Raw genomic sequence first — 24,825 nt, forward strand, 5'->3', positions numbered from 1 at the left:
GCCTGAAAAAGCGCCTTTGGGACAATCCATTTACTGGTTTATTTCTGCTTCTCTTCGGCCGAAGGGGCGCCGGAGGAGCCCAGAGAAGGCAGCCGTGCCGCCACCGTGCCGCCTAAGGAAGTCGGAGGGCTTCGGCTCGCTTGCTATCAGCCGCTCAAAGGCGAACGCCCGACGGGATGAGGCTGTTGCAGCAGCGGTGCCCAAGTGGGGGAGAGGAGTATCTCCAGGGCTCAGAAAGAGGAGACCTGAGCTGTCCGGAGAAGCGAAGAAGATGGATATCTCCCCAAAAGTCGCATTGCCGACTTTCCTCCACAGAACCCGGGGTGCCGATCGACCGATCGACCCCTCATTTCACTTCGCCCGGCGTAGGACTGCCATTACAACACACCACAGTAAGTTCCGCCGGCATTGCAACCTGAGGAGCCGCCCGGCTTGAGCGACAACTACATTTCCCAGGAGCCTTCGCAGCCAGGAAGAACGGGCGGGGCCTCGGGTTCGGGGCGGGGCAGGTGTGTCTCGGCAAGCAGGCTCTAGCTGAGCCGTGGGCGGGGCTTATCCGGTATGGCTGATGGGGGTGCAGTCTTAGCGGGCGCAGAAGGAGTGCTATTAGATATTAGCGGGGTGCTTTATGACAGCGGAGGCGACGGAGGCGGAGTCCCCATTTCGGGATCTAGAGAAGCGGTAAAAAAGTAAGTGGGAGGCCTGCAAGCAATTGGCTGCGAGGCATTTTGTGGTGCAAAACAACAACAACCACCAACCCTTCCTTCCCGCTATTGACCGAGTCAGGTCCTGCTGGTGGTACCTCTCTCTGCCGGCTTGGGAGAAGTCTGCTCTTCAAGAAAGGGCGCGTGTGTGGTTTGTACAACCCATACCACCAATTGCAGATGCCGATCCGTTGCTATAATTCAGTAAACCATGGTTTATTGTGGCTTACTTCAAGCCACTCGCGTTAGATTCGCATACTGCGCCAAACTGCACCGTGGACTCCAAACCACATATGGAGATTCTCAATCATCCAGGTCATGGTTGTCCCAAAGGTGCTTTTTTTTTTCAAGAGACGAACTGGACTTTCTGGGTTTTTGTTTTTTGGGGGGGAAGATGTTTCGCTTCTTATCTAAGAAGTTTCTTTGACTTCTTCTTGGATGAGCTGAAGAAGTTTCTTGGATGAGAAGCGAAAGGTGTTCAAAGCAAAACCAGAAAGCCTAGTTTCCTCTTGAAAAAATGGACCTTTGGGACGCATGAGAGGATGGTTTACATAGCACGTTAAACCTAGTCTTCTCCATAGTGTGCTGTGGGAATACAGTTTTTTTTAAATCCTCTGCAATTAAGCCTTTCTTGTGGTAGTTGATACTTTGACACAGTGACAGTTAACACTGATTTTATGGAGTGCTTTTATTAATCCGATGTATATCCTGATGCAAGAAAAACAGATTCCTTGGTAGCTCACTGTAACAAGCAAAACATCGTAATACCCCTCCCTCTTCAATAAATGATAATTACATTTTTAAAAAAATTAGTGTGGAATCCTGCACATGCTGATTTGGGAATACCTCTAGTTTCTTTCACTGGGAACGTACTTTGCTCTGATCAAATAAAATATTTTTGTGCTACTTGGCAATGAAGTTATAAGTTACAGATAATGCAGTTACAGGTAGTCCTTGACTTACGACCACAATTGAGACCATAATTTCTGTTGTTAAGTGAGTTTTGTCCCATTTTACGATCTTTCTTGCCACAGTTGTTAAGTGAATCACTGCAGTTGATAAGTTAATAACTTGGTTGTTAAGTGAATCGGGCTTCTCCATTTACTTTGCTTGTCAGGAGGTCGCAAAAGTGGTTCACATGATCCTGGGACAGAGCAATGGTCATAAGTATGAATCAGTTGCCCAAGCATATGAATTTTGATCACATGATCATGGGGATCCTACTAAGGTGGTAACTGTGAAAAATGGTCATACTTTTCTTTTGAATGGTCACTAAATGAATTGTTGTAATTTGAGGACTACCTGTATTAAAATGCTAATATTCTTTTAGATAGTGGATTGTAGCTAAAGGAAAGTTCTGTGTGTGTGTGCATCTCTCCCTGATGTTTTTTTAAGATAAATTATTTTCTGCTATATGCCAAAGCATATACCACAGAAGTAGCAACACCTACAAGATTAATCTTAAATTTAAGGGTGGTATTATTGTTGCTCTCCATATGGATACTGCAGGATCTTCTGATTGGCAATTTGTGCCCATTTACACAGCAGGACTTGGTTTTGAGTAAATAGCAAGCTGGGAAAGAATTTGGGGAAGAGCTTTTTCTGGCCAGATTCTGTCCATTTTAAAACTTGATTTTTTTTTTCTGTTTTGCCTCCCTTACTACATCTAATTTGATCTTGCCCTGATCAAATGCAGAGTGATTATACTGACAGATAAATTGAGTCCTGACCCTTTACACATTTCTTTTCCAACATCTGATAGGTTGGAAAGAGCAATACTCATATCCTGGTTTTTCTTTTGCTTTTTTATACAGTAGCTGCTTTTACTTAATTAAGTTGATGCCCTCTGGATATATTGGCTAAAACTTTAGTCCTAAAAGAATGTTGCCTAATGGTTACAGAAGCCATGTTGGGATGGCTGTCCACATGACAATATATTGTCTCTCCCCTCCCCCCTTCATGTTATTATCCCGAAATGGAGTACTGACTTTTTTTTAACAAGAGAAACACAATATATTCCTGTTTTATCACTAAAATGAAAAGACTGCTGGATACTCATGAATTATATCAAGAACAATTATGTTTTTATTATTTGTTTATATAGAGTATAATTAGTGTACTCTGCTAATACTGGACTAATGTTAGACGTTATCTAAACCAAATCGACTATTTTAAGCACTGTAAGAGTTTTTAGGAGTCTTTTTATTCACATATTTTTTTAAATTTTGTTTTTCCTTCCCTTTCCCTTCATATTCCTATCACCCATCTCCTCCCACTTACGACTGTATGACTGTAATCTTGTTGCTGGTATCCTTACGATTTATAGTGACTGTTTCCTAATATGATTTGATTGCTTATTTGTTCCCTATGACTATCATTAAGTGTTGTACCTTATTATTCTTGACGAATGTTCTTTTATGTACACTGAGAGCATATGCACCAAGACAAATTCCTTGTGTGTCCAATCACACTTGGCCAATAAAGAATTCTATTCTATTCTATATTTTGGATACAAGATATTGCTTGTTGTTTGTGCTAATTGTACTACATTTTATAAGTACAGATACTAAAATATTAAGTCATACTTTACAGATAAAAAGCAAAGTAATGTAAGTTATGTTGATTCAAATGTTAATAGGTTAGAGTCTTTGGGTTAAATGCAAGATGTTGAAATTCTGAAAATTAGCTGATCCTAATTATTTCGGATTTATATTTAATAAATAATTTGGCCTACACCCTTATTTGACCCAAGAAGAATACATGCTATTGCATCTTTAGAATCTGATTTGACATGCTAACTAATCATTAACTTCTTGTCCCAGGAAATTAAATCAGGGCACAGTAAAATTCTTATAGACTAAATCTGCATTGGTAGAATTGGAACTGACATTTACTTAAAGCCATCTCAATATTTTTCCAATTATCTTGGAGATTCTGATAGTTTAAATAGGAAAATATGAATATCAGAATTGCTAATAGAGTTTGTTTAGCCAGAACAAGCAAAACAAACATTGGGAAGTTTTGTTAACATCTCTCTTGAATTTATGTCTGGTTTATTTTGTTAAAAATGCCTAGTATCAGCATTTTACTGTCTTTCCACTGAAAGCATCACTGTTAATAGCTTTGTATCAAAAAGTGTGTGTTGAGATCTGTAACAGCCATATATATTATAAATATATGATAGCAGAAGTCTGATTTCCCCCCCCTTCTGCTTCATAAAAAGCTGTTTTTATGAAAAGAGCCATATAAAAGAAAAATCTTCCAGTAAGTGCATTGTAAATTAAAATATATAATTGGCGTATTATTCAGTAGTAGCTTGTTCATCTGCTTAAAGCTCATTATATAAAACATATTTTTATTAGGAAAATCTATGACTAAAAGCATTCCTTTCTTACTTTTTCTGTTTGCTTTGTGTTCAAATAAACTTGCATGGAAGTCTTCTCCTTCTTCCTAGCATCATTCCTGCACTATGGCAGGGTGCGCTTTAAGCTTCCATGGAAGTAAGCTCCACTAAACCTCTTGGGATATGGATAAGAAAGTGTTCTTAAAAATCAGATTAAAGTAGATTTGTAAGCAACTGCAAAAATTTAGTGATTTATGCTGGAAAGCGAGATCAGAGTGAGAGTCGAAATAAGGCCTTTCTCTTTATAATTGATTACAAGAGAAATAATATTTTTAATATGCACTTATTGTTTTTGATAGAATGCATGCAGTTGTAAGAATAACCAGAGTCAGTTGCTGAATTTTTAGTAGTAAATTTGATGATGGGTAGATCTTCAGCTTAAATGTCATGAATGTAATACTTTGCTGGCAAACATATATTGACTTATTTGAGGGAAAGTCCTGTTTAAATTAAAAGGGCTTCTTTTTGTTTGATATTAACAAAGGTGTGTCATTTCCCTCATTGTTTTAATACCTTCCAAAGTAGGTAACATGTAAAAATAAATTTCAGTATCTAAATTGCTATAGGACATCTTTATTTTTTTCTTTGGAACATATATTGATTGTGTTAGCTTTCAATAATTTGTTATGAAGTGTGACCACACTCTCTGTCTGCTTTGCTCTTACTAGCAGTTAATTGTATGGACATTTTAGTGTGACAGTCACAAGAATCCTAGCAAGACTCTTTAGTTGAAAACCTCGATTCAATCAGCCATAGCATCTCCTCTGTTCTGTGCCATTATTGCTCTGATTGGTTTACACAGCCTCAAGATGAAGTAAGCGATTTGCTTTTTATGTTGGAACCAGTGAGGAGTTGCCCACTTGCAATACAGAAGGTGGTTAAAGAGCAATAAAAATACCCTGCTTCAGACTTGTTATTTGCATTTACAGCTGTGTGCTGATAGCATACCTATTAGCATATACATTTGAAAAGCCCACAGCAGTTAGACATTTACAACATCCTGTTGTTTGACCCTCATATGGCATCTGTTGGCACAATTTTCAACAGGACTCTTTAGAAGGGGAACGGAAATCTAGAGCACCATGACACGGTAGAGCAGCTGGATGGTCAGGTTAGAATAAGATGCCTGCAGAGTTTTACAAGGGCAGGATTGCAAAAAGAAGTAGCCCAATTGCAATTGTAAAACAATTTAAACATTTGGGATAGGGAAAAGGGGAGAAATAACCTCATGGAGAAGATATGGATAGTCTTGGAAACTGCTTTATAAAGATATTCCTGTAAGTGGAAGGGTTGGAAATAGTAGACATGTTAAAAAACCTTGTTAACTTGCTTTGTTATAATATTCCCTATTTACGTGTGTTTACATTGCCAATTTCCAAGCATTTTTGTTTCCTAACTGTAAGACCCTATTAGGAATGAAGCCTATTTTTTCCTGCTAACCCAAGTGTTTAACTTGTGCTAGGAAGTATAACAAATTCAGTCAAATACCCAGAAGAAATATATGTATTAAAAGAAGAAAAGAAAAACCAAAGCAGGGGATTAGTCAAGATAGTAATGCATTTCAAGATAAAAAGTAGCCTTTAGTATTCTTTTTAAATATTTTCCTATTTTAGAAAGAACAGTAGAATTACGATTATAGAGAATTCAATGATAATGGTAATTTATTTGAATACATTTTTAACATTTGGTAACATACCTTGCTGGGTATCTCATTATGGTTACTTAGGGTATGTATGTAACACAAAAGTTTGAATATCAAAATTATCAGACATGTTAGTAATCTCTAGGTTTAACTACTACAGTGGCTTTGTACATAGCAAACTGCTATTGTTTATAGTTGGCAAACCACAGTTTGTATAGAATGTGCATGCTAGTTTGGTTTTTGGGATAACACAACAAGGCCATTCCACACATATATTAAGAGTGTGTGTGTAATTATATAAGCTGCCAGTTAGTTTGTAGATAATAAAAATATAGGTGAATAGATTCAATGGATAAAAATAACATTAAATTTACTTAAGGTTATTTAAGGACAGCCAATTTATCACTGCTTACATACTAAATCAAGGCAGCATTAAAGAGGTGGTTTTATTCGCTGTTGATTTGATTGGCAGTACATTTTTGATGATTTTTAATAAATAATTTTATTGTATAAAATTTATTATTAGATGTACGGTACTATAAAGTGTCTTAAGGCTTCTGGAAATTGGCAATTTAAATATTCACCAAATAAATGTTGGCACTTCATGTTTTTCTAAATGGAATCCATTACTGCTTACTTTCAGTCTAACTAGGCATTTTTGTTATATCTTAATTGAAATAGATAAAGAACTACTTGTAAAAATGGAAATACTTTTTTTTTTTGGTCAAGGAAGTTAACCAAATAAACTTGGAAGGTTTAAATAAATAACACAGCAAAACAAAATAATAATTACAACATCCAGTCCTTATTTACTTTATTCATTGTCAGTTACTAGATAAATGATAAGTATCATTGAATGATAGCCTTGGTATTCTAACAATTTTTGCCTGAGAATTTCCTGTGGATGAATCCTGTTGTGGAGTCTCATAAAATGGCACTGTTTTCCCAATCAAGCAGTTATGTATGATCTTTTATTTAAAATGCATCACAGTAATTGTCAATTACACCTGCCAAGAGAGTCATCTCAGTTCTTCCACAATTGGGATAGATGTAATCATACTGATTTGTGCTTTGTTGTTCTTGCAGTAATTGGTAAATTAGCCATTAGCTCTTGGGTACAAAAACATATCTCAGAGTTATGGCTGCATTATAATCAATCAAGCTATCCCTGTAATATTGCTATATTATTTTTTTAAACTATGCATCAGCTCCCTGTCCTTTTCTTACTATAAATTTAGCATGGTTTGAATGTGGTTGAGCATATAATTTTAATCTGGTTACTTGTATCCTGTCATCATATATGCATATAAAATTATTTTCCCTTGTTGAGTTAATAGAAAAACGAGGATCAGTATTGTGTAATTCTGCCTTGCCTGTTCAGATACTTGTCCCCAACATCAGGAACTTTGCATGCTACAAGGCCTTCCATAGAAATCAGTGGTTTCAGAGAGCTGGGTCAGCACACCTTAATTTTCATAATTTTAAGAATTGTTTCTAAATACTTATACTTACATCTGAGAACAGCCTTAATAGCATAGTACATTCATCATGCAAGTTTCTTGAGGGATTGTTGAAATTTGGGTAAGACTTCAAGTAGAGTTAATACTGAATTACAGGCAGATATTAGTGGTGAACCAGGAAGAAGCAGTGTCATAGTGTAGGAACTTAGCACTCACCCCTTTCCTAGAAGAATGAAATATTTTAGGAAATATTAAAAAGGCAGAATATATTTCCCTGAATGAGAAATGGAGAAACATGTTTTAAAGACAAAGCAGCACCCACCTTCCTGCCTCCCCCTCTTTTGTCAATGGGCCAGAGGCAGAAACCCAATCCTTTGTCAAAGGACCATCATCTGCAACACAATAGGACCCACGTAACAAGAGAAACTAACACAATGGGACCCAACTAGCAACAGAAACTCACCACATGGCACCTGGGAAGATTACATCAGCCAGCAAGGCTAGCTAAGACCCCCACCCCCTGGGAGTCTGACAACCAATTGGGATACTCTTTTGGGGCCCCAGGAAGTTCAAAGCCAGAGAGGGCATAAAACCCAGGGACTCGCAGCATCTCTGCCCTTTTCTATTCAGGAACTCAAACCATGTGATCCTATCCACCATTAAACCATCTTTCCAAGCAGTCTCCATGTTTCCAGTGTCTTTTTCCTACTTGGATCTGAACCCAGAAGGATATTTCTTCTTACAGTAGGAAATCTGCCTTGGGGCTCACATATCAGAAGAACTAGGAAGATTGTGTAGTTCAGATAAAATCTTGGCACAATGATAACTCTTAGAAGTAGTCCAAATGCTATCTTGGACAGGTGAGATTCACATCAGAATCTGACAATACTCTGAGAAAAGCTTGATATTTTTAATACCGGACAGATGTTTCACGCTATACTTCAAATCATCATTTGGAGACTACAAATAGAAGATCAGGGTTGGGTTCTCAATAGCTTCTGATGGGGGAAATATGATCCTTTTCTACATAAAATTAATAAAGACTACCGGATATGACTACAGGATCATGGTTCCAGTTCTGTGTTCAGGGAACAACAGACAAATAGCAATTGCTATATTTACCGAAAGATATCTATGCTTCTCCTGAAAATATTCTCTTTAAAATTGGAGGGCGAGAGGTCGCATGTTCCCATCTTACATTTGCTGGCAGTATGGTAATTCTATTCTTCGTTTTGGGGAAGAGGATTGTCTTCAAGGTTATTTTCTTTTTATTTAGCAATGATATGAATGGGAATTGGAAAGGAGCAGGGGGTTTTTGGTACATACTTAAAACAGTGGAGCAAATTAACTCAAAATTGGGCTTGCACTACAGGAATTTGTGAATAAGCTGTGCCAACTTTGACACAGAAAGAATGACACTATGAGCAATTTAGATTTTGATCAATGTCTCTTTTAATTTGACATCTTTGTGTTGGGTCTTTTTTAAAACCCCTGTAGATTCTTTTGGGTTGAATTTTGTTAATAGTGTTAGAAGAAATATCCTTCTGGGTTCAGCTCCAAGTGGGGAAAAAGACACTGGAAACATGGAGACTGCTTGGAAAGATGGTTTAATGGTGGACAGGATCACATGGTTTGAGTCCCCAAACAGAAAAGGGCCAAGATGCAGCGAGTCCCTGGGTTTTATGCCCTCTCTGGCTTTGAACTTCCTGGGGCCCCAAAAGAGTGTTCTGATTGCTTGTCAGACTCCCAGGGGGTGGGGGTCTTAGCTAGCCTTGCTGGCTGATGTAATCTTCCCAGGTACCATGTGGTGAGTTTCTGTTGCTAGATGGGTCCTATTGTGTTGCAGATGATGGTCCATTGACAAAGATGGGAGGGAATTGAGTTTCTGCCTCTGGCCCATTGACAAAGGGTGGGGGGCGCACAAGAAGGTGGGAGCTGATTTGTCTTTAAAACATGCTTCTCCATTTCTCATCCAGGGAAACATAATATTCTACCTTTTTAATATTTCCTAAAATATTTCATTCTTCTAGGAAAGGGATGGGTGCTAACTTCCTACAGTAGTTTTCTCAGTTTCTAATGTATATATAGATGGTGTTTAATGTTACTGTAATGTGCTTTGCATTACAGTGTTATGTTTACTGTTTTTATTAAAAAGGCAAGTGCATAACTCAGGCACGAGAATCAGTTTAGTGTAGTGGTGAAGGCACCAGGCCTTGAAACCAAGAGACTGTGAGTTCTAGTCTGGCCTTAGGCACGAGGCCAGCAAGGTAACCTTAAGCCAGTCACTGTCTCTCAGCCCTGGGAATTAGGCAATGGCAAACCACATCTGAAATTTTGTCAAGAAAACTGAAAGGATTTGCCCAGGCAGTCACCAGAAGTCAAGATTGACCTGCAGACAATACATCCATATATACCCAATTTATAATTTATGGTGATTTGGGCATGGCACGTGCTCGATTTGATTCTGTCTTGCATTTCAGGAGTTAAATTATGCCAATTATATCATCTCTCTCTCTCTCTCTCTCTCTCTCTCTCTCTCTCTCTCTCTCTCTCTCTCTCTCTCTCTCTCTCTCTCTCTCTCTCTCTTAACAATAGAAACTGGTGGGACAAAATTGGTGGTTGCCAAAGCCAAGGAATTTAGGTGAACCATTCTCCGTAGGAAGGGGGCGACGGTCAGACTGGGGGGTTGACTTCCTCTATGCAGCAGGATCGAGTTGAATCAATTTGAATAACTCCGCCCTCCTGGCCCAGTGTTTCGACTCGATCTATGCTGGATAGACGTGTCTTCCAGTCTGGACAGTTAAAACTGCTCTAGTTTAGCCTTTCTGCAATTTAAAAATTTTTTTTTTCTTCAGCGGATAGCCGGGGATCCGGCTAGGAGGCTCAGGGCTGCCTTCAGTTCCTGTTTTCTTCATTATCGGCTTTTCCGATCTCTTAACTCTCGGCGCTGCGTTTAAAAGGCTTATTTTTGCCTAGCAGCCTGTTTATTCGGCTTGAGCTTGTCTCGCTGCATCGGATATCGCAATAATAGCCTTTGAGCTAGCGATAGTATTGGAGCTGCCTGCCTGCATCCTCCCGGGAGCCTGCCTTATATCTGTGAGTACTGACAGTTTAAATTGGCGCGCCTTTGCCGCGGCGGCCATTTTTTTGCCTCACAACACTCCGAGCCTCCCATAGCCTTGCAGGGACTTTGAACTGCTGGTTTTTTTGGCGCCCTTTTCTCTCGTCGGCCATTTTTGCCCTTGGGATCGTGGTAATGGCGGATAACTCTCACAGGCACAAGCATTCCGGTCGTTCAGCACACCGCGCCCTCCCCATTGAGGATCCCTTAGAGGGCTCTTCCTCTCAGCCTCCCCCAGCCAAGAAGTCCAGGTCTGTCAAGACCTCCTCCTCAACCATTCCCCAGGCAACGAGGGATGAACAACGCCGCCATAAGGCCATGGAGAAGGCCTTCTCCAAGGCCTCGGCTCAGGCCCAACCTCTTCCTTCTGCTTCAGCCTCCCAGATCCACAGCTCTGAACAGGAAGTCAGGGATCTCTCTCCAGACCGTCCATCTTCTGCGGGGCCTGTTCTTCCACCTGGTAAGGAGCCGTTATTCCAGACTGTGTCTGAGGCCCCTTCATCAAGGAGTGCTTCTCCATCACCGGAGATCGTGGTTCCTCCCCCTCAGGCAGCTCCCTCACAATGGCCAGAAGCCTTCGAGTCCATCATGACTCGTGTCATTAGGGAGGGTTTTGCCCAATGTATGCAACAAGCTGGGTTTCCGGCTAGGCCTGCAGCTCCCTCTCAACAGCCTCCTCCCCCTCAACGCAGGAGTCTTGAAGACCAGTCCTATGACCCAGAACCAGAGGACTTTGATTACTTGGAGGACTTAGCTCCCCCCTCTGAGCCTGAGGAAACACCTGATGCGGCTCTTTCTGACGATGAAGTCCTGGCTCCTGATCAATCCCCATTCATTGGTCTTTTTAAACCTCAAATGTTCCGGTCATTACTGTTTAAAGCTATTGCCACCACTCACCTGGGGGAAGTTCCAGGGCCTGCTTCGGCTCCTCCTCCTCTGGATCCTGCTTCAGCCTTGTTCGCTGAACCGACTGTGGCCCCAGAAACTATTCCAGCACCTAAACTCTTTCTGGATGTGCTTCGTCGTCAGTGGTCGCTTCCGGGTGCGGGCCCTAGCCCTAATAATTTGGATAAGCGCCTATACAACTCTGCTCCCGCGCTTGCGGATCTTCTTCAACCGCCACCAGTTGAGGCCCCTATCATAGCTTTGGCTAACCCGGGCCACCCCACGGGGCCTCCCGAAGATTCTCTCCGACCGGAGGATAAGCGAGCTGAGAAGACCCTGGTCAAGGGCCACCTGGCTGCATCGTGGTCCATCAGGGCTTCATCTTCTGCATCTTTTTTCAATCGCGCTGCCCTGCTTTGGCTTAAACAGCTCCAAGACCGTTTGCCACGCTCGGACCTCAGGGCTCATCAGGACATCAATAAAATTATGGCCGCTCTAGAGTACTCTGCTGACGCAACGCTCAATGCCACCAGATTCGCGGCCAGGGCACTTGGTTCTTCTGTCACCTCTCGCCGCCTGCTCTGGCTCCGGAATTGGCAGGCTGATATGCTCAGCAAGTGGCAGCTGGCTTCGGCCCCCTACTCCTTCGGCAGCCTCTTCGGTCCGCCTTTGGAGCCCCTCCTGATTGAAACACGGGACAAACGCAGGATTCTTCCCTCGCAGCACAGGCGGTCGGATTCCCGCTACTCTCCCTACCCCCGGCCTCATTCCTTTCGAGGATCCGACTACAGCTCTTCCCAGTCTCGTTTTCAGCGACCCGTCTCAGCTCGAACCCAGCATTTCGAGCCTCAGGTTAGATCGGGCAGCAATCAACCTCCACGACGGCCATTTCGGGGAGGGCGGGGTCGTTTCAATAGGAGAGGTAGATAGATCTCTTGATAGAATTCCAATCGGGGGTCGTTTGTCCCTTTTCTACAACCAATGGCTCTCTTCTATTTCTGATGCCTGGGTTTTGTCAACTATCCATTCTGGTCTCCTGTTAGAATTTATTCGCCCCCCCCCTCCTGTTTTTATTTCCTGTCCCCTTTCTCGTGATCCGCAGAAGCGGTCCTTGTTGGCCGCTGCAATTGACCACCTTCTGGCCATTCAGGCGATTGAACTGGTCCCCCTTGACCAGCAGGGTGAGGGGTTTTACTCCCGACTATTCATTGTTAGTAAAGCCTCGGGGGGTTGGCGGGCCATCCTGGACCTTAAGGCCTTGAACCGATACATAACTTACCGCCGGTTCAAGATGCATACACTCTTCTCCATCTTGGAGTGTCTTCGCCCCGGGGATTTTCTCTCCTCCATTGATTTGACGGAGGCCTACCTCCATATTCCTATCCACTCCTCTCACCGAAAATTCCTTCGTTTTCATTTCAGGGGTTCCCACTTTCAATATAGGGCATTACCCTTCGGCCTCTCTTCGGCCCCTAGGGTTTTTACTAAGGTCATGGCCGCCCTGATAGCTCGCATTCGGTCCCTCCCTATCAGACTACAGTTTTATTTGGACGACATCCTCATCCTTTCTTCTTCTCTATCTTCTGCTCGTACTGACCTCTCTACTGTTCTTTCTTTTCTTCAAATGCACGGGTTTTCAGTTAACTGGGCCAAGAGCCACTTGTCCCCTGCCACTCGTATCATTCACCTGGGTGCCTCTATTGATTCAGTTTCGGGCCTAGTTTTCCTTTCCCCGGATCGCCAGGCCAACATTCGGGCCTTAGCTAGTGAGTGTAGGAAGGAGGGAACGATCTCCATCAGGAAATTATCATGCCTTTTGGGCAAGAAAGTATCCACTTTCGGAATTGTCCCCTGGTCTCGCTTACACTGCAGGGAGCTACAGTGGCTCCTCCTACCTTACCAGCGCTCCGGACGGAGCTCCTCGCTGTCCCGCATCCGCCTCCCTCCGATGGTAGTCTCGTCTCTTCGGTGGTGGACTTCAACAGCGATTTCAAAGGGGAGCTGTTACACGGAACCTCCTCGGCTAGTCCTCACAACGGACGCCAGCTTGACCGGGTGGGGCGCCCACCTAGACCATCACATGGCTCAGGGCCTGTGGTCCTTCCAGGACCGTCAGCACAATATCAATTACCTGGAATTACGGGCCGTGCGTCTAGCCCTCATCCACTTTCGACATCTAGTACAGGGCCGGGATGTCCTAGTCCGTACGGACAATATGTCCACCAAGGCGCACATAAACAAAATGGGGGGCACTCACTCCAAAGCTCTTCTGGCGGAGACCGTCCTCCTGGGTCGCTGGTCCGAAGCTCACCTTTCATCCATCAGGGCAGACCACATTTCCGGGACGGCGAACGTACAGGCAGACGCCTTGAGCCGCTCCAGGATAGACCACGGAGAATGGAGCCTGTCCCCCATTCTGTTTCAACGAATTACCCGCCGCTTCGGGACTCCGGTACTCGACCTTTTCGCCTCGTCGTCGAACCACCTTCTCCCGAGGTACTTCTCTCGCTTCCCGGACCCTCAGGCAGAGGCCACCAACGCTCTTCGCAGTCCTTGGCCTCGGGGACTGCTTTACGCCTTTCCCCCGCTGCCCCTCATCCCGAGGGTCCTCCGGAAGATGCTGGAAGAGAAAGCAGAACTCATTCTGGTGGCACCTCACTGGCCACGCCGACCATGGTATGCGGACCTGATCTCACTATCGGTGGCCCCTCATTGGCGCTTCCCAAACAACTCGGTGACTCTCTCGCAGGGAGCCCTTCTCTACCCAGATCCCGCTTGGCTCCATTTAACCGCCTGGAGGTTGAGCGGGAACTCCTAACCTCCAAACGTATCCCTCCTGAAGTCATTGACATCATGCAGGCTGCTCGCCGGCCCTCTACTAACAGGATCTATGGAGCCACGTGGAGTGCCTTCGTTTCCTGGTGTCACCGATCTTCCATAGACCCTCTTTCTGCGTCTGTCATCCAGGTCCTCTCCTTCCTCCGAGACGGCTTCCATTCTGGTTTAGCACCCAACACTCTACGCCGGCAGGTGGCTGCTCTCGCCTCGGTCCTCTCCTGTGGCTCTCCGGACTCCTTGTCACGCCACCCCTTCATACGTAATTTCCTCAGGGGGGCGACTAACCTCCGCCCTCCTACGGTTCATCGGTTTCCTACCTGGAACCTGAATAAGGTTCTCACGGCACTGACAGCTTCGCCATTTGAGCCTCTCCGGCAGGTTTCTCTCCGCTTCTTATCATTCAAAGTCTCCTTTCTAATCGCCATCACTTCGGCTCGCCGAATTTCAGAACTGGCTGCCCTGTCCATCCGCAGTGACCTCTGCATATTCCACAACGACAGGGTTGTCCTGCGCCTTGATCCGGCATTTCTCCCAAAAATTAATTCGCTGTTTCACAGGGCTCAAGAGCTCGTTCTACCGGACTTTTGTCCTCGGCCATCTCATCGTTCGGAGCGAATCTGGCATCGTCTAGATGTTCGTCGCGCCCTACGTATTTACATCGCTAGAACGGCGCCCTTTCGCAAGACAGAGACTCTTTTTGTCTCATTCCAGCCAGAATCTATTGGGGCGCGAGTATCAGGACCCACCTTAGGCCGGTGGATTAGGGCCACCATAGCCACAGCCTACCAACACTTGCAGCTGCCGGTACCTCGCCATGTTACCGCCCATTCGACCAGGAGCGCTGCCACCTCAACGGCTTGGGCTACGCAGGCCACTCTGGAGGAGGTCTGCAAGGCGGCTACGTGGACTTCCATATCTCCATTCATTCGGCACTACCGGGTGGACGCATACGCATCATCTGACGCGGTTTTCGGCCGTCGTGTTCTGCAGGCTGTCGTTCCTCCCTGAGGTCCTTCGGGCCGAGGTTTCCCACCCTAGTGGACATGAGGCTTTGGTATGTCCCCAGTCTGACCGTCGCCCCCTTCCTACGGAGAATGGACGTTGGTCTTACCTGATACGTCCGTTCTCGAACAGGAAGGGGCGACGGTCAGCCCCACCCTTGGTTACGGCCCTCAGGGTTGGTTGGGGAGGGTGGTTATTAACTCTCTCTCGTTTCAGGAAGACACGTCACCATTCGCATACGCCCTCGCCGAAACACTGGGCCAGGAGGGCGGAGTTATTCAAATTGATTCAACTCGATCCTGCTGCATAGAGGAAGTCAACCCCCCAGTCTGACCGTCGCCCCTTCCTGTTCGAGAACGGACGTATCAGGTAAGACCAACGTCCATTCTACCACTCTATTCCAGTGAAAAAAAACTTCAGTAACAATTATATACACTAAACACACGTTACAGAAAACAATGTCTCTTAATGCCATGATCCTTAGCTATAATTTCCTGAGCATCAAAATAACTTAAAGGAATGTCTCAGACTACAAAGACCATGCTGCAGGTCTCAGTTATTCTTTGAAAATTTTTGAGATTTGATCTCCAGAGGAATGCTATTCGAGAGAATGGGGCAGTGACTGAAAAGGCCTTACTGTCTGGTTCCTGCAGAGGACACTTCCTTGGGATCAGTATCCGGAGAGAGCGCCTTGTTCCAGTTCTTAATAGATTGGCAGAGAACCCCTGGGAATAGATGATTTTGAGGACACTCATATCCTAATCCCTGAAGGACTTTAAAGAAGACAACCCTTGAAGTACACCCAAAAGCAAACTGGTGATATTATTGTTCCAAAAGGAATAAACACAGAAAACCTTCATCATAGATTCTTTAATTGTGGTAATCTCTGGATTTAAAAGAACTACAGATGATTGAATCTTTCTCTTATTTTTTCTTGGAAGGCATTAGCTAAGTGATGATTAAAATGGGGCAAAGAATTGCTTCCTTTCTGTTAGTCCCTAGTTAATTGTTTACCAACAGATGCTCTTTATATACAAAGTGTAATAATGATTTCACAGTGGAAGTGTTGTATTGAATTCAACTGGCTTTTATAGATTATAATTAGGGACTTCAAAGGCAAACAGTTAACAATCCATCAGTATGAAACAAAGGCCAGTGTAATACGATTACTGGATTATATTATCCATAAAAATGTGATTAAGATAGCTCATAATAGTAGTAAATGACAAATTCATTTCCTGGGCTGCTCACACAAAATAATAGCTCAGCTGTCAAGGTTCATAGAGAAAAATCAGGAAAGACTTTCTGAGTTGTATGACTGCAAAAATAAGCTTTTTCATAAAATGTACACCTACTGTAAATCCTCATAACTATGCTGAACATTCAAAGATCAAGGGACTAGTTGGTGATCTTTTCATCATTATTCACAGATAATAAACCCTAATAAAACTAGGCAACTGGGCAAATATTTTCATGCTTTAAATTAGAATAATAGGATCAAAGGAACAAGTTGTGTATCCTTGTCAAAATTCATCTGTGAATTTTCCAGTTGCCACAGGCTACACTTGTTAATATAAACTATTTGTAGAATTAGTTTCTACCGCATGCTGTAATTGGCTCCTTCCTAAGAGGGTAGTTGATTATTTTTTGTTTCTGAACAACCATGCTGGATGTTTAGATGTCAGCTTTGCATAAAAGCTCCGGACGGCTCCTGATCTCCGTTCCTTCCGTTGGGACCTGAAGACTTGGCTGTTCAAACAAATAGGCTGACTCTGATTCTGAGTTTTATTATTTATTAGTTAATTTGGTTTAAAATGGGATTTTGTTGTACATGTTTTTAACTTGTGTTCGCCGCCCTGAGTCCTTCTGGAGAAGGGCGGCATATAAATACATGAAATAAATAAAATAAATAAATAAATAAGCATGAAAATCTAGAATATAATATCTAAAATATATTAATTTTCATCGTTAATATTTCCGTTGGCTAGTGTTTGGGTCTACTTTAGTAACAGAACACACACTTTAAATCAAGGGTGCCCACATTATTTTGGGCTAATGGCTACCCGGGAAAGCTGTGCAATCTCATAATCATGAGACTAGGACAAAACAAAATTTGATTTAATTTCATTAAAATGTAATTAAAAATCAAATGAATTATGGTGTTAATATAATTGTGCCCCCATGTATTTAATTTTTCCCTTCTGTCACCAATTATACATTGGTAATTGGGAAATAATTGCCAATCTAATAACTACAATTTGGTGACCACTTTAGAAGGCATTCAGAGAGCCTATAAGGCCTTAAAAACCAGAAATACTGGTCCAGATTAAAGGCCTAATTAGTCTGACATCCTTTCTTATTATACTAACCAGCCAGTTTCCAAGGCAGGGATTGTGAAAGTATTATTTCTTTCTTATTATAATACAAGTAGTCCTCAATTTACGACCATACTTGAGCCCAAAATTTCTATTGCTGAGATATTTGTTAAATGAATTTTGACCCGTTTTATGACCTTTATGATATATGTTAAGTGAATCACTTAACTATTATTAAGTTAGTGACATGGTTGTTAACTGAATCTAGTTTTCCCATTCACTTTGCTTGTCAGAAGGTGCTTGTCTCATGACCGTGGCGAATGCTGCAACCGTCATCAGTGTGAAAAATGGCCATAAGTCACTTTTTTCAGTGCTGTTGTAACTTTGAATGGTCACTAAGCGAACTGTTGTAAATTGAGGACTACCTGTACTATATACTTTCATTAGATTACTGTTGTCGGATTCCTTTCTTTCATTGCGGTTGTGGAAAGTTGGTGATAATGATGTTGCAGGCATTATGCAATGATGAAAGCATGTCCTCCCCCCCACTTTCAGTTGCTCCAAATCTCACCAGTTCATGAGATTTTAGCATTATTATCCTGGAAAATCTGTCCCAGATGCTGAACGTTTGTACAGTTTCAGCAATCTTATTAAAGTTAAAAATTAAAAAATTGGGACCTGCACAGATGCCACTTCAGAATGTCATGGACGTAATGGGAATTAGAATCAGCCTCTTGAGTGTGGAACTCTCATTCCACTGATCTCCAAATGTATTTCACTTCCATCTGATTTTCTCCTATGTGGCTGGCTGAAGAGTTATTGCACATGAACACAAGACTTGTTACTACAAGAGAAACATCTACCTCTAACAGAGTATTATACTCACTGACATTTGTTTTTACCTGGCAGGATTTTTTTGTTTTCATGGCAGCAATTCATGCTATTTGCTTATTTTGTTTAAATCTACTTTTAAACAAGCAGATTTAGTAAATACATAAATAACAATTCCAACACGGAGGTACAAGAAAGATTTGAAGCATAAAACTGTATAAAATTATAAAGGAGGTAAAATAATAAAATATCAGAAACATGGCCATAATAGAATGTGAAACATCTCCTGAAGTTGCAGCAGAAATTCAACTGAAAAAAAAAAAGCATTTTCAGCTGCTGTAAGAGCAAAATGGCCAAATCAAATATGGTTGGTTTCATTTGCATGCTTCAGACATGAAAATGATAAATAAGTTATTTGTTTATATTGTCACAGCTATACCCAAACTTTGGCTTCTCTTTTTCTGGCTACTTTTGTAAATGTGTGTGTTGTGTAGTCACATCATTCTAGAGGGACTTAGTCTCAGATGATGACTGCAAAGTCAAGATTAATACATAAAAATTGGGTTGGGGGAAGAGAGAGAGGAGAGAGAGAATGGGTCTCTCAGCTTAACATTTTGTGGGTTAATTTCCCAATTTATATGGAATTAGTGGCTTAGGCCCGGGGTACTTGCAGGACCATCTCCTGCCTTCCTCCCACCGTCCCGTGCGCTCCCACAGAGCAGGCCTCCTCAGGGTGCCGTCGGCCAAACAGTGTCGACTGGCGGCCCCCACGGGGAGAGCATTCTCTGTCGGAGCACCGATCCTCTGGAATGATTTGCCCACCGAGCTCAGGATAGCCCCGGACCTCCTCTCCTTTCGCCGCGAACTGAAGACGTGGCTCTTCTGTCAAATAACTTATCTGCTAGGGGTTGCACAAACTAATAATTTTAAATATGGTTTTTAAGGGGTTTTTAACTTATTTTGTTATTTTGTGATTTGTATTATTGATTGTTGTTGTAAGCCACCCTGAGTCCTTTGGGAGAATGGCGGCATATAAATCGCAAAAATAAATAAATAAATAATAAATAAATAAATCCTGAATCACTCAAAAATTCTGATAATTGAAGAATGTACTTTTTAAATTTGCTACACTTTTTTAAAAAACTAATAAGATCTCCTGGTAGGTCAAAACTTCAGAAAATATTTCTATAAACTTATATTGTACACCATGCTATATTGCACTGTGTAGTAATTATTACTACTACAGTTTGCCTCCAGCTCAAGCCTGGAAAGCTAGTGGATTGGGTTTCCATTTCTATATTAAAGGAGGGTATCCGCACAACTGTCATGGATTCCTAAGTGCTGGGTTTCTCTGAATGTCTGTCACATGCAAGCTAGTAGCATATGAGGGGGAATATTAGACTTTGAGTAATGCATATGCACGTAGGATAACATTTTTTAAAATAAGCAAATAAATGGAAAGTGGAGATAGTGAGATTTCTTTTTACCAAAAGTACCTCTCTATTTGAAAATCTGCTTCCTAATCCCAGTATTTTATTCTGAGTTCCTTAGGGAAAAGATAGATTATCAAGAAGGAAATGGAAATGTCTCTGTTTAGAAAGTAAACGGAGAGATTAGTTAGAAAGCAAAACATTTGCAAGCAACATTGAAAACAATAAATAAAGCTATTGCAAATTGCTCATTTTTTCCCAAGCATAATTTTCACCAGCAAGAGGAGCCCCAGTTTTGATTTCCTTAATATTTTGGGATGGGCGTGAAGGAGATGTATGAAAATATTTTAAATTTCAGCGAGGAGCTGTCTCTGATGTTATACCAGTTCTTTGAACTGACCTTTACCTCATTCTGACAGAACAGGACAAGAATCTGAGTGACAGTGTCCCACAATGCAATTACTGTGCGTCAGATGAGCTGGTCCCTTACAAATCACCTCGAACTTTACACATCTGCTGGCTGTCAGCATCTGCCAGGTTCATTCACCCGAAAATAATGAAAAAAACCTCTCATTATTGTGCCATAACAGGTAAAGTGTTAGGACAATTATTGGACATCCTCTGTGACCTTGTACAGTCTTAGCCAACTGCCCTTGCCAACGTTTTTTTGGGGTCAGTTTATGGGCATGTTAAATATGAACCCTGTTCTTGCCCTCTCATGCTGCATGACATAAAGGCTGTGACAAAAATTGGCAGATGGGGAAGAGAGATAGCAAAGGATCATGTTAAAGCACTGCTGCTTTCTAAATTGCTGCTGTTGCTCCTTTGCCAAAGCAGGATGAAAAGATTCAGACTTAACAGCTAAGGTGAATTTATTTGGAAATTTGAAGACTGAACATCGGAGCTTGTGTTCATATTAGCATGCCAAATTGTGTTTATTTCATTTGCCTTTATTTCCCTGTGGCTGAACAAATACTAAGCCATGTTTTGTATTGCCATAATTTGCTTAAATAAGCAATAGTTGGCTACTTTCATAACACATGAAGGATAAAACGTGTATGCACTGAAGGTAAGTTCACTAAATAGACTAAAAAAACCAATGATAGATTATCAAGATATGTGACATAGCCTATGCACGTCTTTGGTCTTAATAGTAATAGTAATAGCACTTAGACTTATATACCACTTTATAATGCTTTACAGCATTCTCTAAGGGGTTTACAGAGTCAGCATATTGCCCCCAACAATCTGGGTCTTCATTTTACAGACCTCGGGAGGATGGAAAGCTGAGTCAACCTTGAACCGATCAGGATCGAACTCCTGGCTGTGGGCAGTGTCAGTGTGCAATACTACATTCTAACCATTTCACCACCATGGTGTAATACTGCATTCTAACCATTTCACCACCATGGCTCATCTAAAACAATAACAGGAAGGAGTACTCTTATAACAGATGCTGTTGATTGAGTCCTGGATTGCTTTTTCATCAGTTCATTCCTAGTTTTGCAAACGGTTAAAAAGGGGCAAGAGGTCAGGAATAATACAGAACAGTCTGAGATGAAAAAGTATATTGAAAGCTTAAGTATGCATGTAAAAATAGTAATAAGAACTTGAACAGACTATATGTGAACTAAAGGTTCAGAGCAGGGGTAAAATCTACTTACCTTCCCCACTGATTTGGAAGTGTGCGCACTGCACACAATTTTGGATCCTCTGCGCATGCACAAAGCCTTCTGCGCATGCTCAGAGGGTAAAAAACAGTTACTTCCTGGTTAAAACCAGGAAGTAATGACGTCTGGGGGGGTGGAACCTCTACCGGTTCTCCGAACCACCTGCTGCCACGTCCCTATCGGTTCTCCTGAACTGGTATGAACCGGTAGCATTTCACCCCTGGTTCGGAGGGATTCAACTCACAATTTTCAACCTTACTCTTCTTATCTGATATAAAACTTCACTCTAGGGTAGTACCATCTCCTCTTCTCCCAGAAGGGGCAAGGCAATCACAAGCGGCATTAATTAGTTATACAGAATGACGTTCCTCATTTTGAATTGGGAAAACATTATTTAATTTATTTGGATTGTATTTTAACTTCCCAGAGAGCTTATGGACCAATGTAGTTCACCATGTCTTCTGAGAATGGGAGTTTTCTACCTGAGACAGCAAATTATCAGGGTAATTCAACCAGTAGAGATATACCATCTGAGAAGATTAGATTTGGCCCAAGTTTCTTTGTGCTCACTTAAGTTGAGCCGAGGTGGCACAGTGGTTAGAGTGCAGTACTACAGCTACTTCAGCTGACTGCTACTTCAGCAGATCAGCGGATCAAATCTCACCGGCTCAAGGTTGACTCAGCCTTCCATCCTTCCGAGGTGGATAAAATGAGGACCCAGATTGTTGGGGGCAATATGCTATTTAGTATACTGTCTTTGGTGTAAGCTGCCCAGAGTCCTCGGAGAGTGGGCGGCATAGAAATATGACTAATAAATAAATAAATAAGTTTAACAAATAATCAGGTGATTCATAGACTCCAGGCAAAATTTCACATAAAGTATTTTTTTTCAATATATGAAAACATAACTTGTTTTTTATGTGAGGTTTGTGAAGTACTTTGAATTGTATATAATTCCACTTAGCATCTTTGTTTTGTTTGTGAGTATGTGTGAGGCTGGGCATGTATGTGTATGTTGATTGTGCTTATATTCCAGTTTACACTATATTTGGAATAACAGATGTGAAGTCCTGTCATCTTAACTGTTGCTCCAATTGTTCATTGTTCTGAGAAGGTCACATCATAATTCATTAACAATAATTATTCCCTGGGTACACGTTATCCTTCTTTATTCAATTGCTTCATTAGCTCATGACTAATTCTCACATTCATTGCTCCAATCAGTGAAGATATATTTATAATTTACAAGTGGATGCTATTAGTTATAATATATTAACTGCCTAATTTAAAATAGAATAGCTATCTTTATGAAGGGCAATTAACCACTAACTGTAATTGATAATTCACATACCTGTGATTAGGAAAGACAAATAATACAAAAAGAAGGAATCTGGAGATGACATGTTTCAGTATTTTAAATGACCATCAACTGTTTTTCTACTGCGGAGCTACATTTTTAAAGACGTACTTGTGGAGGGTTGATTTGAAAAGTATCACAGAGAGTATAAAATCATAATAACTATAAATATGGTTTAATGTATATTTTGATTTATTTGATAGAGTGTATATCATTTTCTTACCGCAGTGCTTTTTTGAAATAGGTCCCTACGGTAGTAGCACAAATATATATTTAAAATTATTTTAAAGAAATAAGACAGGAATAGTATCCAGATGTATTAGACCGGGGTGTCAAACTCGTGGCCCACGGGCCAGATGCGTCACGCGCAGGCCACGGCCACCCCCATTTTAGCGAAGGGGAAAAAGTTGTTATATGTCACATGATGACTCCATGGCGACATGAGTTTGACACCCCTAACCATAACGTCTATAATCTATATCATTGGATAAATCCAGCTTTGATGAAGGGAGTTATGGTCGAAAGCATTTGGTGGGAACTGGATAGTCTTACTTTGAAATGCAAATTAAATTAAATAGGATATGTATTCTGATTTCCATTTTTGTCTCATGCCTTCGACTACCAAGTTCTTTTAGGATTACTGTTGACTAAATTGCATCTGTGTGTATAAATATATGGCAAACTGGAAGGAGTTCCTAAACTGAAGATGGACAGCATCTGGGATTTACACATCTGGCAATATGATACTGTCCTGGAAAACAGAATGCTGCCTTACAGTATGTGCAGCAATTTCAGTAATACAGAAAAGAATGTACACATTTGCACATTATTCTGAGGGGGGCGATTCCATTATAAATACTTGAGGCAGAGCAGAATAAAATGAAATTCAAAAAGGAAATGAATTACAAATGGTAATGTTTGAATTGGAATCTTCAAACTGTAAACATATTAAAATACTTAATTTATTAGAAAAAAAACAAGTAAATGGAATTAATGAGGTTGCTTTTGTTGTTAAAATTTGACATTTCACGACTTAAGCGGCATTATTAATCATAGTGTTTGTACTGAAACACATTTTTTCTTGAATTCTAACTATTGGTGACAGACAACCAGCATATATTGTATTATAAATATGCTAATCTTGTGTTATAATTATAAAACATAAATGTAAATTACTCGTGGTATTGTGATTTACATTTCATTTAATTCTTTTTAACATGTACTTATAACTATAAGCTTTGACAGAAATATTCATTTAAATCCTACATTCTGTATAACTAATTAGTTTAATAATATACCATTTAACTGTCACAGGATCAAGGCATCTGGTCTAAAGCTGCAGTTTTGTACTAATGAAACTCAAGCTACGCGGGACAAATTTGTAAAAAAGTTGCAGCATTTGGGTTTTGACATCGCGGTAAATGAAGTCACTGCTCCAGCACCTGCAGTTTGTCGAATTCTGAAGGAGCGCAATCTGAGGCCTCATCTTCTTGTGCATGATGGTTTGCTAATATTTAAAATTTTGCATATAAAGTAGACTGCAATTAAGTAATTTCAACCTAATATAGGTTCGTTTTAGATGTGTGTAATTCAGGAATGAAACTCTTATATTCACAGACTAAATTAGTTTTAGATTAATGATTAGATTAAGACAACTGGAAGTCAAAACAAAACAAAAATCCCAAACTAATAATGAAAGTAAGCAGATGAGGTGGTAACTGGATAATATAATGGCCCAATTAGGATGAACATCTGATCTTTCATAATCCATATTTTCTGAAGTAATACAGCTGAGTATGGGGTGAACATTCCTACCTCCCATCCTTGCCAATCTTTCATTGGAAGATCTTGGCATATATTCCAATTTCTTGGTTTGTTAATTTAACTGAACTACGTAATCTGCATTTGGATGTAATGTCTTCTAATATCTTCATGAATGAGCTGGCACAGGATAGGAGTAAAATTGCTTACCTGACCATAGTATCTGCACACCAAAACTGGTACACAGCATAAACAATCTATTGCCATATCTGACATTTGTTTCCAGATTCATAAAATAGTCCTTTTTCTTTTTACTTCAAACACATATGGAAGCAATCCTAAGGTTATTTTCTGTTTTTTCGTATTGGAGAACAATAAAGATAAAACCACCACCAGATTTCTTGTA

The 24,825-nt window shown here is 41.3% G+C and overlaps 1 protein-coding gene across 5 annotated transcripts in view; it reads left to right on the forward strand.

Annotated features, from left to right (window-relative positions):
- The first annotated feature begins 523 nt into the window (after nucleotides 1–523).
- LHPP (phospholysine phosphohistidine inorganic pyrophosphate phosphatase) overlaps nucleotides 524–24,825 on the forward strand; it is a 136,764-nt gene continuing 112,462 nt past the window's right edge. For all 5 annotated transcript variants that reach the window (XR_015728335.1, XM_034436406.3, XM_087871589.1 and 2 more), the window contains exons 1-2: nucleotides 524–689; nucleotides 23,973–24,160. Coding sequence is in view for 4 of the 5 variants with exons in the window: in XM_034436406.3 (XP_034292297.1) it covers nucleotides 562–689; nucleotides 23,973–24,160 (316 nt within the window). In the remaining variant the exon portion in view is untranslated. The remainder of the gene's footprint in view (nucleotides 690–23,972; nucleotides 24,161–24,825) is intronic.

Source organism: Pantherophis guttatus, chromosome 6, assembly GCF_059756535.1.
Source record: "Pantherophis guttatus breed Tessera chromosome 6, ASM5975653v1, whole genome shotgun sequence".
Classification (NCBI taxonomy): domain Eukaryota; kingdom Metazoa; phylum Chordata; class Lepidosauria; order Squamata; family Colubridae; genus Pantherophis; species Pantherophis guttatus.